The sequence below is a fragment of the Sorex fumeus genome, unplaced genomic scaffold (assembly GCF_029834395.1).
Source record: "Sorex fumeus unplaced genomic scaffold, SorFum_2.1 ptg000098l, whole genome shotgun sequence".
NCBI lineage: Eukaryota > Metazoa > Chordata > Mammalia > Eulipotyphla > Soricidae > Sorex > Sorex fumeus.
In genome coordinates, this window is record NW_026606155.1 from 22049749 (window position 1) to 22065511 (window position 15763).

Here is a 15763-nt window from a genome sequence, read left to right on the forward strand (position 1 = left end):
AGCACAGTCAGGGGTGATCCCTAAGCATAGCTGGGTATAATATAAATGAACAAACAGAAATTGCTGTTGTGTTTATGCTGTTTATATTGTATTTAAGTTATGCTTAAGCAAGGCATGCTCCCTACCTGCTGCGCTACCTCTCCAGTCACTATGAAACACTTTTTAGGATTGCTCTACACAGCATTAACTAGAAAAAAAAAAATGATAAGCTAGAACAGTCTTTCAAATCTGTGACTCTATAGGATGACTGAGAATAAAATCCTACCTACTATATTTAATCTTAAGTGTCTCTTCCAACTATAAAAATATTCTAGAATTCTTTTCCAGCTTTAGAATGAACACTGCATGAGGAAAAGAGACAGTTTATAAAGAAGTAATAAACTAAAAGACGAGTAGAGGGTCAAGTATGTTGCTAAGTGGTGGAGTACATGCCACACACCTGGAGGACTGCCAGGTGTGTGATCCTGGTCAGGTCTGAGCACTGCTGGAGCACTATCAGGTATGGGCTCCACAAATAAAGAAATAAAAAAGCCAAGAATAAGAATAAATGAGAAGTCTTACAGAATTACTCATGGGGGCAAAATGCTTTAGGTACACTATGTCACTGACACTGTCCTCCTGTTCAACGATTTGCTCGAGCGGGCACCAGTAATGTCTCACAACAAATTGTGAGACTTGTTACTGTTTTTGGCATATTGAATATGTCACGGGGAGCTTGCCAGGCTTTGCCGTGTGGGCGAGATACTCTTGGTAGCTTGCCAGGCTCTCCAAGAAGGGTGAAGGAATCGAACCAGGGTCGGCCATGTCAGCCGCGTGCAAGGCAAACACCTTACCCGCTATCCTATCGTTCCAGCCTATGTATCTCTTCCATTAAGGATCCAGATCACCCCCAACCATTTCATGTGATCTGAGACTTTGTTTTTGTTTAGGTTATGAGGCTGTGCATGGCGATGCTTGGAGTCACCCCTGGCGCTATGTGTGGGGTGAAACTCAGGCCTCCTGCAGGGAAAGCATGTATCAGCCTGAGGAGCCATTACTCCATGTAAGTCCCCAGGAGCCTAGAGTCTGCTTCATCAGAATGTTCCCTGTCAGGGACAGGTTCTAAGACTGGCACGTGAGCCCACATGGAGCAGGCAGAGGAAGGATCTTTCTTTTGAAACTATCAAAACACACATGTTCTTCCCTTTAGTGGTGTAAGATTTAAAGACACATAAACTGTCTTATGTGTCTCCTTACGGCAAACTTCCCCAATGAAAGAAAAGAAAACAAGACTTTGCAGAATAGTCAGAGCCATAAGAAGCAAAACAGAAGCAAAACATAAAGGATACTCAATAACATCATTAGGAGTCATGAATCTAAAGGTCAGGGAGATGGTCTGGAACAATAATACAGCGAGGAGGACATTTGTCTTGCATGCAGCCGACCTGAGTTCAGTCCCTGGCATCCTATATGGTCCCCTGAACAACACCAGAGACGATTCCTGAGTGCAGAGCCAGGAATAACCCCTGAGCATCTTCTGGTAGACCCAAAAAAGCAAGCAAGCAAGAAAGGCCGGGGAGGTATCATGCAGGAGGGAAGCTCATGCCTTCCGTGACCTAGGCCCTGATTTCCAGTCAATTCCCAGTACCACACTGCCTCCCTCCCTGCCAAGCACTGAGCCATCAGGCCCACTCACCCATGTCAAGTCTTGCTGAGATAGCTCTAAGAACCCTGAGTACTGCTTAAAAGGTTGGGGTGGAGGGGAGCATCATGGATCTGGACAGGTGCACAGCCATTTCTATTTCATACAGCAGGTAGGATGCTTGCTTTGCATATGACCAACCTGGGTTCAACTCTTGACATTCCACATGGTCTCCCAAGAAGCACCAGGAGTAATTCCTGAGTGCAGAGACAGGAATAATCCCTGAGCATTGACAGTTGTGGGACACTCCCCTCCCCCCCCCAAAAAAAAAGCTATTCCTATTTTTGGGACTGGAGAGATACTACTAGGATTAGGCAGCTGCATCTCACTAATTCCACACTGAATCCCCAGCACAATACAGGATTTCTCAAATACTCCTGGGTCACTCCTGAGAACAGTCCCAGTAACCACTGAGCACTGCTGATGTGAACCAACCCTCTTCCCCAACTCCCACTTAAAAAAAAAAAAGCAATTTCTGTATCTGGACTGTTGATCTCTATGAATAATAAAGTCCCACTTTGCTTAAGTTAGTTTGCTTTGACACTGTATGGCTTAAAACTGAGAAGAGTTTCTCATGCATTTTTACTATACAAAGAATAAGAACATGTTACTTAGCATACTAATTCAGTAATTATTCCAGCATCCTACCTTATCAAGAGAGAATGCTGACTTACCTCCAGAACACCCAAATCATAATTAGGAATCATCAGGAAACATACACTGTGCAACCCTAAATAAATGTGATCTGGTACTCACACTCATCCAGCCCCAGCTGATAAGCCAGGTTCTGTAGGCCTCGTACCTTCTCCATCAAATTAGCTGTGGTGAGACTCCCGAGTTCTGAAACAAAATCATTTATTTCAATGCCACTTCTTCCCTCTCTTTTCTAGTAACAAGTCATATAAGTTGGGAAAATGTATTGCACAAATTTTCAAGCTTAATTCCTACTGAATAAGTAGAGATTTGAACTAACAATTCAATCATTTCCCCCGCCACACACATACATAAACTACTTATTTTTTGACTGCTGTGAAACGCTTCAAATTTTTACCCACTAAATGAAAACGCAGTAGCAAATTATGTGTTTTAGCCATAGGATCCTTTTATGGAGTTGATACTGCCTCTACACAAATACACAAAATCTAAAACCTTATTTGAGAAAGTCTCTGATAGAGCTCTGACTTGCAAAACACACATAGTCTCCATCACTTAAGTCCTCATTATTTCTTTTTTTTTTTTTTTACTTCTCCTATTTTTTCCTTTTGAGGGGAGGTGGTGGTGCCAGACATCAAACCCAGGCCTCATCATACATGAGAGCATGAACACTCCCACAGTTATGTTCCTGGCCATAATTTTAATTAACTCAGTAATTTTAATTAACAATAAAAGAGCAACAAAACATACTCCACCCCCCCTCCTTCTCTCAGTTTAGAAAACAAAGATTAAATATTAATCTAAATCTGTTTCTCAAGTGAAATTTCTGTAACAAATGTTTATATTAAGTTTATGGGGCCAGGAGTTAGTACAGTGACCTGGATTCAATTCCCAGCACTACACACTCCCCCGAGCACTGCTGGGTATGACCTGGAGGCTCCAGCCACCATCAGGGTGCCCGGGTATACCTGGCACCACAAAAGCCAAGCAGCACTGCATCCTCAAGCCTTTGCACTGAACCATCATTGGAATTGGCCAAAAATCACCAGTGGCCCCCTCCCCCCCGATCTCCTAAGCACCTTTTGAGAGACTAATAACATTAAAAAGTAAGAGTAAAATGTATGTTTATCAGCTAAAAAAACAAGTACATATAATATAAAAACTTGGTTTCCCACATGTTCATTTAAATAGTATCTAGAGTCTCCTTTAGGTTCAAGACCAAGGTCAAATCACATAAATCACAGCGCCATGGTCCCTTATTAAAAAAGATTAAGTTTCTTTAAAAAAAAACATACTGATAGGATATCATAAAAATGCCTGTCTGAAACATTAGAACAATGAACCAAAGATGCCCTTGAGACTTATTTTCTTTCATGGTTAGAGAAGGGCATCTACAGTTAAGCATCTCTTGGAGAACAATGAATTACTTCAGAAATCAAATAAAGGTGTTATTTTCTTCCACTTATCATATCTTGCTCATTATTTCTATCTGGCATACAAAGACTTCCTTGATCTGTTCAGCTGCTTAAACAGCTTAAGAATACCAGATTTTTACCTTCATTTCAGTCTATTACTTCACAACTATCATGAATCTTACCACCTGACGGATGATAAAAATTAATAAATAAGTAGCGCAAAATCAAGGAAAATTAATGTTTTTAATTTAAATTTCCACTTTGTGGTTGAGTTTAAGTCATTTATCAAACAACAATATACACTACTTATAGCATTCTTTACGGGAGAAATTGAAGGGCTAAAAAAAAAAAATGACAGACCGTAATCCACAAAGAGGTTGTCAGTTTATATGACAGTAACAAATCCCAAATGAGGCACTTGCGTTATAGTGGGCTTGAAAGATCAGAATTTAAATTTTAACTCTTTTTTAATAAAATCTTAATTGAATTAACCTGAGTCTTAGACACAGCCATTCCTAATCTTTGATATCATTCAGCAGAAACTTTATGAGAATGAAAAAAGAAAATTTGAGGGTTTTTTCTACTGTAAGCTTCAAAAAAAATTAATATTAAACTAATTGAGCAGAAGAAATCATTGTGAGTGAGTCTTGAATTGGCAAGAATTTTACACAGGGAAAAGCGTGAGAAAAAAATCAGAATGTGGTTTATGGAGGAATATAAATGTCAGGGTCAAGTTAGAGGTCACCAATACTCCTTACCTTTCAACATGTCGATGTCATCACGTTCTATTTCAGCCATCCATTTGGGTGGAGAACTAGTAATAGGCTGTCAGAAAACAAGAATAAGGTAAAGGTAAAGGCCCTCCCGTTGATCGTCGATTTGCTCGAGCGGGCCCAGTAACGTCTCCATTGGAGACTTTGTTGTTACTGTGTTTGGCATATCGAATACTCTCGGTAGCTTGCCGGGCTCTCGGAGAGGGGCGGAGGAATCGAACTCGGGTCGGCCATGTTGGCCGCTTGTAAGGCGAACGCCCTACCCGCTGTGCTATCGCTCCAGCCCTGGGTAGGGCGTTCGCCTTACAAGCGGCCAACATGGCCGACCCGAGTTCGATTCCTCCGCCCCTCTCGGAGAGCCCGGCAAGCTACCGAGAGTATTCGATATGCCAAACACAGTAACAACAAAGTCTCCAATGGAGACGTTACTGGGCCCGCTCGAGCAAATCGAGAAAACAAGAATATATCCATTCAAATACAAAGTAGAAAGAGACCCTACTCACCCTTCTTTATATAAGTCATTTACTTTCACAGACTGCACTTTGTTTGAGATAGTGGCAAATTATAATGTGAAAGACCCAGATTTCACCAGGTTCAGATATAGCCAGTAAGTAGTCAAATAATACTGGGGGGCTGAGAAATACAGTAGCAGGTTGCTTTATGTGTACTTGCCTTACACATGGCTGACCTAGGTTCATTTCCTGGCATCCCATATGGTGCTCTGAGTCTGCTATAGTGATCCCTGAGTGCAGATCCAGAAGTAAGCCCTGAGCACCGCTAGATGTGGCCCCCCAAACAAAATAAAACAAAACAAAAATTCTGCTTGGCTTTAAAGTTAAGACACAGCAATGAAGAATTTAAGGAGATATGGTGGCTAAATCTAATAGATCTCCCTTAATAGAATCTTGGTAGAACAATAGGTTAAAAACCAAAGATACCGAAGAATGTATGGACTTTAGATAGTGTGTTGATATTGGTTATAACAAATATACCATAAAAATGGAAGATACAATTGATGGAGAAAACTAGATGTGGTGTAGTAGGTGTATGTGGGGAAACTGCTATTGTCACAACTTTACTACATATCTAAACTTTTGTATATAAAACTTGTTAAAATAAGACCAAGTTAAAAAATTTTTAATAAAAAATAAAGTTAAGACACAGGAGATGATCTTAGAAGTAGGCCTGTCTACTGTAACTCTTTTGTACATAACAAATACATATAACCATAAAAGAATTACTTGAGGGGCCAAAGAGATAGGTCAGTGGGTAAAGCACTTGCCTAGCAGGTAGATGACTGGGGTTTGATCCCCAGGATCACGTGATCCCTCAAATACTGCCAGGAATAATCCCTGAGATAGAGCCATGAGTAAGCACTGAGCACTGACGTGTGTGGCCTCCAAACTGAAACCAAATATAAAAATAAATCTCCCCTAGAAGATTAGCTCAAATGTTTACCCCTGTGCCAACGGCTCTTGATTAGGGTCCTGGGATGGCACTGAACACCCAAAACAAAACTCAGTAAGATATACAAATATGTTCATTCCTCTAGGGAGAAGGTAGCACTGTAGCACTGTCCTGTTGTTCATTGATTTGCTCGAGCAGGCACCAGTAACGTCTGCATCGTGAGACTTGTTGTTACTGTTTTTGGCATACCGAATACGCCACAGGGAGCTTGCCAGGCTCTGCCGTGCAGACAGGATACTCTTGCTAGCTTGCCAGGTTCTCCAAGAGAGACGCAGGAATCGAACCCAGGTCAGCCGCATTCAAGGCAAACGCCCTACCTGCTATGCTATTACTCCAGCAAGAAGGTATAGCTATTTATTCAGATTTTTTTAAAAAAATTTTTTTAAAGTTTTTTTAAAAGCACTTACCTGAGTTACGTGTGTGTGTGTGTGTATGTGTGTGTGTGTGTGTGTGTGTGCATGTGTGCGTCCACATGCGTGTGCATGCATGAGAGAGTTTTGAGCCAAACCCATTGTGTTCAGGGCTTACTCCTGGGTCTGGGTCTGTGCTCAGGGATCACTCCTGATGGTACTAAGGTGCCGGAGATCGAATGGGAGTCGGCTATGAGCAGGCAAGTGCTTTACCCCTAACAATCTCTCCAGTACCAAATCACTTTTACATATGTTTTTGTTTGGTTGGTCTTGGTTTTTGAACTACACTCACCTGGCTCTGTACTCAGAGATCACTCCTGGCAAGCTCAGGGGACCATATGGGGTGCCGGTGATCTCATAATCTCATAAGTGAGAAAACCAAATATACAAACAAAGCTTTATCTACTAATGACTGCTATTATACATTAACCTAGACATTGCAAGAACTTGTTTTATAAATGTTATGGCATTTTACACTAAGAACCCAATGCACTAGTTCAATAGCAACAATGTAAAAGAAACTGTGTCTCAAAAATGTTAGGAGGTGACAGACAGTACAGTGGGTAGGGCCTTGCATGTGGTCAACTCCAGGAACTGGGTGTGATTCCCAGCATCCTATATGGTCCACTGAGCCCACCAGGAGTGATTCTTAAGTACAGAGCTAGAAGTAAGCCCTGAGCACTGCTGGAAAACAAAAACAAACAATAATATGTATAAATGAAGTCTTTGGGCTTCAGCAATAATACAGTAGGTAAGGCAATTGACTGCCTTGCACGTTGCTTGACCCAAATTGATCCCCAGCATTCCACGTGGCCCCTATGCACTGACAGGACAATTCCTGGTTCAAAACCCCCTGAGCATTGCTAGGTATGGCCCAAAAGCAAAATAAATAAATAAATAAATAAATAAATAATTAGTAAACCTCTCAGGGTACAAACAACTAGTTAGCAAATTCAGAACCCAAATCCAAGTAGATGACAAAAGTAGATGACACTATCTCCACTTTCCTGCAAAGCTTCATGCTTTAGCCTTACTAGATGCTAAAAGAACACAGGCCAGCTCTCCTACTAACCTTAGCTCTTTAAAAATGAGCAAGCCTACACTACAAAGTCATACTCTCAACAAATTCGCCCAGGAAGCTGAAAGTCACAGGCTCTGAGGGTCCTTCAGATTTCACTTATATCATTAACTCCCATAGTGAGTAGAGAATGCAAATATACAGTAAGGAACTTTGAGAGCTCTATTAATACAAATCATCAATAGCAGCATTTAATGGAAAGAGCGTGGGTGTGGAACTCAAACAGACCTGAGACTGACTTCTGCTCTGTCACTCAGTAGGACGTGGGTTTGTTTCCAAGTTTCTCTGACAGTCTATGTTTCAGACGTTAAGCTCAAATGCTTCCAGTCATGCTGAGCATGAACACAGGGGCGAGGGAAACAGCTCAAAGGGCCGGAATGCGTGCTTGGTATCATTAACACCCCTGGCCAGTACCACTGGTTCCAAGCATTCAACTGCTGCTGGCCTGCAGAGCCAAGCCATGGATCACTGGGAGTGGCCCCGAACCCTCTGGGCAATTCTCAGAAAGCCCTAATTAATCAATGCCTGAATCTATCACTCAGAGCCTGTCTCACTTGGTTAACCTCTCTGTGCCAATTTCCTTACACATAAAATAGGAGTAACAACTGTACCTAGACCTCACACAGCTTCGTGTGGATTAAATTAATATATGTGAAGAATTTATAATAGTGCAAGATACATGGTAAGCACTATGACAGTAGCAGTTACTATCACAATCATCAGATGCTGGGTTCTGAGAATATGTAAGAAAAGTTATGTAGAACATCTAATGCGGTCCCTGCTGGCCTGGAAGTAGAGAAATTGTGGCTCTAATGGATGTCTTCCCTTGGTTTCAGTTGAATTAATGAGAGCTCGCAGAACCTTCTAAGGATACATAATGCTATAAGACTCACACAGGCTCAGAGAGACAGCATAGTGGGTAGGGTGCCTGCCTTGCACACATATGACCTGGGTTTGATCCCCAGCAACATATATGATACCCCTGAGTTCCACCAGGAGTGATTCCTGAATGCAGAGACAGGAGTAAGCCCCAAACTTTGCTAGGAGTGAACCCTGAGCATAGTGCCAGGAGTAAAGCCCTGGGCACAGCCGGTTGTAGCCCAAAAACCAATGGAAGAAAAAAAGACACTACATAAAAGAGAAAAAAATTTAAATCATAGGTCAAAAAGAATACTAATATCCATTAAACATTTTGACTTCCCTGTCTTAAGTGCTTTCAACCTAGGCGGAGATACAGTACAGTGGGTAAAGTGCTTACCTGGCATAAGGCCAACCTCATTTCAATCTAGCAACCGATATGATTCCCTGAGCAGAGCCAGGAGTGGCCCCAAACAACAACAACAATAAAAAAACAACAACAATAATAAAAAGCTTTCAAGCTGAGAAAAGGGGGTAAATAAATGAAAGTCAAAATGCCAAAACAGATCATTTGGACAGGAAAATTTTACCATCAATTACTATGAAAAGGGGTCAGGGATATAGTATAGTGGGTAAGGCACTTGCCTAGCATGTGGCTGACCCAGGTTAAATCCCTGGCATTCCTTATGGTCCCCTAAGCACTGCCAGGAGTAATTCCTGAGAGCAGAGCCAAGAGTAACCCCTGGTCATTGCTGGGTCTGGCCCCAGAATAAGAAACAAACACAAAAAGAAATTAATATAATGACAATATGAACAGATATCTAAGGATGTAGTTATAAGTTTAATCAAAGGCTTTAATAATATGAAAATAGGGCCAGAGTGATAGTACAGTGGATTGGGCGTTTGCCTTGCATGTGGCCAATACAGGTTTGATCCCTGGCATCCTATATGGTCCCCTGAGCACTCCCAGGAGTAATTCCTAAGTGAGTCCAGAGCTAGGAGTGACCTCTGAGCACTGCTGGGCATGACCAAATATATATATATATATATATATATATATATGAAAATAAAGAAATCAGAGATATTTGAAATGTGATCAGTAACAAAACACTAAATATACTATAACAGAGGACAAGAGCAATATCAGAGTAAGTAAGGCACTTCTGTGGCATGTGGCTGACCAGGATCCGGTTCCCATATGGACTTCTGAGCCCCTCCAAGAGTGACCTCTGATTTCAGAGATGGGAGTAAGCCCTCAGCACCACCATAAAAGGCTCAAAACCAAAAATTATCTAAAGGTAACATAAATAAAAATAAACTTTAGAATGGAAATAAGATATTACTTACACTTTTGAAGGAAGCTGCAAACTCAGCAACACCTGGTACTAAATAGGAAAAACACAGCGTGATTAATTCAACACTTTGGTGCTCTCACATAGCAGAGTCAAATGATAAGAAAAAAGCCTTGTAGACCGAAGTTTACAATATACAAGTAAAAGAGCATATCAATAACTATAATACTGAACGTTCTAAAAAAGATACCAGGCACAAAGAGAGGGGGGGAAATGAAAATCTAAATCGAACTGAGGCAGCAAAATGAAAAATCTCTCAAATAAAATGACATTATTTTTAAGACGGAACTACAAAATTCAATATCTACTCCCTTAAAGTAAAATAGTTTTAATTCTTTTTGTTATTGTTCTGTGATGCTTTGTTTTGTTTGGGCAATGCTCAAGACTTATTCCTGGCTCTGTACTCAGAGAGTTGATAATTCTTGTAGTTAAATGTTCAAAAATTTCCCCAGAGGGTATCTAGTTCAGCAAAGTAAGTCGGAGGGAGAAGGTGAAATCCAGATGATTTCACTCCTATGTGGTATACAAAGAAACAAAGCAAGGGAATTGACAGTATTGGATGAGAAACCAGTGGACTTTGATTACAGATCTGAAGTTACTAATTGGTGGAACTGGGATGGAGAGATGGACTAGAAGTAACCTAAGACAGAGAGAAAGAGAGAGAGAGAAAGAGAGAGAGAGAGAATAAAGTACCTGCCATAGAGGCAGGAGGAGGTTAGGTTAGGGGGGTCATAGGAAGGAAACTGGGTACACTGGTGGTAGGAAATGTACAATGGTAAAGAGACGAGTGTCAGAATATTATAAGATTGAAACCAAATCATGAACAACTTTGTAACTGTGTTAAAAAAAAAAAAAAGAATAGGGGTACAGGAGTCCTGGTACTCTGGGTGGTAGTGGAGGTGCAACAAATGTGTATATCAAAAGCATAAATATTAAAGATACTGTAAACCATACAAAAATACTATAAACATATTGAAAGTCATAACTTTGGGACCAGAGCAATTGTGTAATGGTAAAGCAGTGGCCTTGTAGATGGCTGATCTGGGTTCAATCCCTGGCATCCCATATAGTCCCCTAAGCACCACCCATAGTAGTTACTGAATACAGAGCCAGGAGTAACCCTGAGCACTGGCCCAAAAAGACAAAACAAGAAAACAAAAAAACCTCTATAACTTTATAAAATATACATCAGGTGGCTGGAGAGATAGAACAGTGGGCAGGGAAATTATCTTGCATATAGCAGACCCAAATTTAATCCCTGGCACCCCCTAAGTTCCCCCAGGTCCACCAGAAGTGACACCTGAGGTCAGAGTCAGAAGTAAGCCCTGAACACTTCTGGGTTGGGCCAAAATCTATACATATGCAAATACACACATACACACACACGCTGTAATTTTTTTCCTCAAAGAACTCCTACATATGGATTCTAATATAAAGAAGCTCAAAACTTACATTGTTCTGGCCAAAGGTCTGGTGAGGCACGGTCAAGCTTTTCAAAACTTAGCAAAGATGCTTCCAGATCTGTCCCTAAGAACAAAACAAAAAAGAACACCTAGTTGACTCAAGGAAATACAAAATACATTAATTTCTATTTTATGACTTTCAGTCTCAAAGAAAATAACATGGAGCACTCTCCTGAAGAGCTAAATTTGAATTCTATAACTATTTTTAGTAGGTAATTGTTGGATAACATTGGGTTGTCCTTGCTCCTCCCGCAGGGTGCTTGGACTTATTGAGTTACTCTCACAAAAGTGCCCCTGTTGTGAGAGGCACACGCAATTCCACCAAATACTAATAATCCTATATTGCTTTTCTCTTTCCATTATGTCCTTTGCATGGTTTATTTAGCAATGTACTTTTTGTATACACACAAGACACAAGAAGACAGCTGATGCTATGCTTTTGTAACATAAGAGTTAATTGACTCCAAATAATTTTTACTCCTGGGCATCCATCCTACTTACCTGACTTAAACCTCAGTTACCCTTACTTCCTAACACCCCCCAAAAGGAGGGTCCCAACGTAGGGACTGGATAGAACCAGGGCAAGCTGTTAGCTAGCCTGGCATTAAAAGGGGACAAGCCAAGAGCAATAAGTATAATAAGCTAAAAAGCATGGTCATGAAACTAACTCTGTCATGAACCAAAAAGAAGTAACTTTTTTCCTAACCTGCTGGGGTTAGGAAAGACAAACCTGGCCTGAGGACTGTGGTGTGGAATATACAGCGAGATGCCCCCAGGAAGAGCCAACCTTTAAGCTTAAAATATCTCTTACTGTTTTCATACGAAATTATTAGAAATATTGTCGCTGTCACTGCCCTTGCGTTGTTCATTGATTTGCTCGAGCGGGCCCAGTAACGTCTCCACTGTGAGACTTGTTACTGTGTTTGGCATATCGAATACACCACGCGTAGCTTGCCAGGCTTTGCTGTGCAGGCGAGATACTCTTTGTAGCTTGCCGGGCTCTCCGAGAGGGGCAGAGGAATCGAACCTGGGTTGGCCGGGTCGGCCACGTGCAAGGCAAACACCCTATCTGCTGTGCCAAACTAGAAATATTATAAGAAGTAAATTTACTATGATTGTTTAAATGGATTACTTGCTGAGGACAGGAGAAGCAATACAACCAGGATGGAATCCCGCCCTTGAGCAGATCTTCTAAATAATCTGGGGTGCTGAACCCTCTGATGAGATTTTGTCCTTAAATTAATCCCCTAGAACTTCCCTGAAGGAGTGGCTTTACCTCTGTTTGTTATGATATTCAACCCCATCTATGTGTACCCCCACCCTTCATGATTTCTACATAACTATGCTGTGAGGGGTAGAAGAGAAGAGGACTTTGAGGTCTACAAAGAGACTAGGATGATGGAACTATGATAACTGGGACTACAACCAAAACTACGACTATAGGCAGAATTTCCTGACCCTGTGCCAGGCTGTCTTCACTGGGGCATCTTGGAGACTGGTGCGTTGAGTTTCCCTCCCTGCCCCAAGCAGAACCCTGGCAGCCAAAAACCTCCAGAACCCAACCATCACCATGCTCAAGGCCACCCTCTACACGCTCGAATGAGCCTCACCCAAGTGGAATCCAGCAGAAAAAGCCAGGTATGCGGGCCCCGTGACTGAGATCTCCAAGCCCGCTCGGGATTGGGACTAGGCCTCCTCCTACCAGCTCATGGTGACTTGTTAAAAAATATTTAAAAATTTAAAAATTAATTAAAAAAAAAAGACTACATTTGAGCTGTAAGGGGAGAGATTGAACTACACTGGGGAGGAGAGAGAAATAAACTGATGACCAACCAGCCTGGGGCCGTTTCGCTGTTCCCCAGGTCCTTTGTCCATCTGTCGCAGTTGACTGGCCTGGGGAGACAGCTGTCGGCCACTGAAGGCTCAGTCCTGTGTGCCCCCTACGCCCCCGTGAGCACTTTCTTTTGAAACTTACAGGCTATGTTACACAAATAATCATTCTCTCATCAAACATCACTGTCTGGCCTCTAAAACAGGAGCGATAGTTTAGTGATCCACCAAGCACCACCAGGAGTGATTCTAGAGCCAGAACCAGAAATAAGCCCTGAGCAGTGTGGCCCTAAAACCAAAATAACAACAAACAAACAAAAAACAAAAACTCCAGGACTTAGCAGTAAGGAGATGGCTTGGTAGCTACAGCACTAGTCTTGTAAGAATGAAGCTGCCATTTCAAGCCCTGATGCTGCCCACATGATGGATGTAATCCTGTCAGCTTTCCTATTTATGACTTGCAGTCTGTTGTCTCAAGCTCTGCAGTGATTTCCTAGCCACACCTCAGCCAGAGGCATGTAAACACTGACCACAACTAAAAGATGGCCCCAACTCAAGACTGCCACCTCCAGTGGTCACAACCAAGCATGTGTGCAATTCCTGGTCAGAGTATCATCAAAAGAGAGAATACATTTCTAAAAATATGACTCAGTTCTGTCACTGTTACTGTCCTCCCGTTCTTCATTGATTTGCAGCGATAGCACAGTGGTTGGGCATTTGCCTTGCACGCAGCCAGCCCGGCCGAGCCGGGTTCGATTCCTCTGCCCCTCTCAGAGAGCCCGGCAAGCTACGAAGAGTATCTCGCCTGCACAGCAAAGCCTGGCAAGCTACCCGTGACGTATTCGGTATGCCAAACACAGTAACAAGACTCAAAATGGAGACGTTACTGGGCCCGCTTGAGCAAATAACTCAGTTAAATCTGAAATACATTATTCATACCTCTCTATAATCATTCTTTCAACAAATGTCCATTGAAGGCTTACTGCTTGTGAGGGACTTAAATCTGAAATTCAGCTATGAACAAACAGATCTGAGATTTATAATCCAGTATGAAAGGAGTAACCTTTTCAGAACAATGATGCTGGAATTCATTGCTAGCACAATGAAGGTACTGAGAAAGTAAATTAACAGGAATGGATAAGGCCAGATACTATATTCTGGAGATGCCTCTCTAGGAGACATCTAAAATAATACCCGAGGGGCCAGATAGTACAGGAGGTAAGACACTTGCCTTACACGCACCTGCTTTGGCTGCCACCATAGGTGGTTCCCAGACAGCACACATGGTCCCCTGAGCAGCATCAGAGGTCACTCCTGAATATCAATCCTGGAGTGTCACCAAAATAAAATCCATGGGATGGGAAAATAGCACTGGGATCAAGATGCATGCAAAGACACCCAACCCTAGTTTTATCCCTGGCATCACGTGACCTAGAGAACCACAGGATGTAGCCCTGGAGTTCCACAAGATTCTGGTGTGGCCCTGGTTGGCCTGAACACTGCATCCTTGTGTCCTAGCATTCAATCACCCTAGCATTCAATCACCCCGCCTGACTGGCTGAGTAGGGCTGGAGTGGCCCTGTTCTACACCGAGTCACTCCCCCCGTCCCCCCAAAAAAAGATGCAAAACTCTTTAAATGCTTGATTAATCTTCATCTCCCAAAACACATAGAATTATGCTTTTCATACTAACAGGCACAAAAATAGTTTTCCAGGTCTCAACTTTTTCATTTCTGATTTAAGCTTCCAAGATTCCTTCCAAACTGGAAAACGATTATTTGAGAGAAACTACATCTCGGTAAAAAGTATGTATCAATCAAGATAGATGGGAATAGCAGAAGCAAAACCTGAAGTGACTTTAGAAATGACTGCAAGACCCATAATTCTTTAAAGCAAAATCACTACATTGCTGAGATGACTTGCATCTTGGATGACATATAGCAGGAACAGACCATTCAGTCAGTCTGAGGAAGAAACAACACAAAGAACAGAAGCCCAAGTTGAAAGATGTGCAAAACTACGTTAAAAATCATTAAAAAAAATTTTTTTTGCTCTTCCGGTCTTTTTTCCCCCCTCTGGTCTCTGACAGGTCCAGAAAGTCCCTGCTTCTCTGGGGGGGCCAAGGGTACCTATCTGAGAAGACACCAGAGAAGTATGTTTCTCCTGCGTTTCAGTCCTGGGATGAGGTCAGGATATCAACCCTAGCTGGGGTTTGAGAGAATCGATCCCGATGCCATGACGAAAAGAACCGATCCTTCAACCCGGCTCCCGGAAAAATAAAATAACAGTAAGGAATTTCCTTTTGCTCAGAAAGATCTCCAACTCGATCCTTTAGTTTTATTCACCCAAAGAGGACTAAGTGCGGGCCAGGACGATCGCGTCCCTTTGGCCCGAGTGGGTCCCTCCCGGGTGCCCTGCTCCACCCGCCTGGCAGACCGCGGGCTGACTGGACCCAGCCTACAAGAGTCCCTGAGCAGCCTTGGCGAGCTCAAGTCGCACCCTACCACCCCCCCCAAAAAAAGAAAAGAAATGAAAAGGGAGGGAGACGGATCCCAAGAAAACAACGTAAGCCCGAGGGGGCCAATGAAGAGGGGAAGTTCGTAGGAGAGCAAAAGAAGGCGAGATCGCTAGAGAAGCAGCTCAAAGCCGGCTCTTACCGTCAGTGGGAGACGCCATCTTCCAGCCCATGTCACGTGACGTGGCCAACCGTCGGCGGGAAAGCGGAGCGCAGGGGCCACGCCCCCAAAGAGAAACCCGGTCCCCCAACTCGCCGCCTTCTCGT

At 42.6% G+C, this 15763-nt stretch overlaps 1 protein-coding gene across 1 annotated transcript in view; it reads right to left on the reverse strand.

Moving 5' to 3' along the window:
• LIN52 (lin-52 DREAM MuvB core complex component) overlaps positions 1 to 15755 on the reverse strand; it is a 112422-nt gene extending 96667 nt beyond the window's left edge. The window contains exons 1-5 of the mRNA XM_056133766.1: positions 15639 to 15755; positions 11141 to 11215; positions 9684 to 9721; positions 4509 to 4575; positions 2438 to 2521 (exon numbers count right to left, since the gene is read on the reverse strand). Of these exons, the coding sequence (XP_055989741.1) occupies positions 2438 to 2521; positions 4509 to 4575; positions 9684 to 9721; positions 11141 to 11215; positions 15639 to 15669 (295 nt within the window). The 5' untranslated portion in view covers positions 15670 to 15755. The remainder of the gene's footprint in view (positions 1 to 2437; positions 2522 to 4508; positions 4576 to 9683; positions 9722 to 11140; positions 11216 to 15638) is intronic.
• Positions 15756 to 15763: the final 8 nt, after the last annotated feature.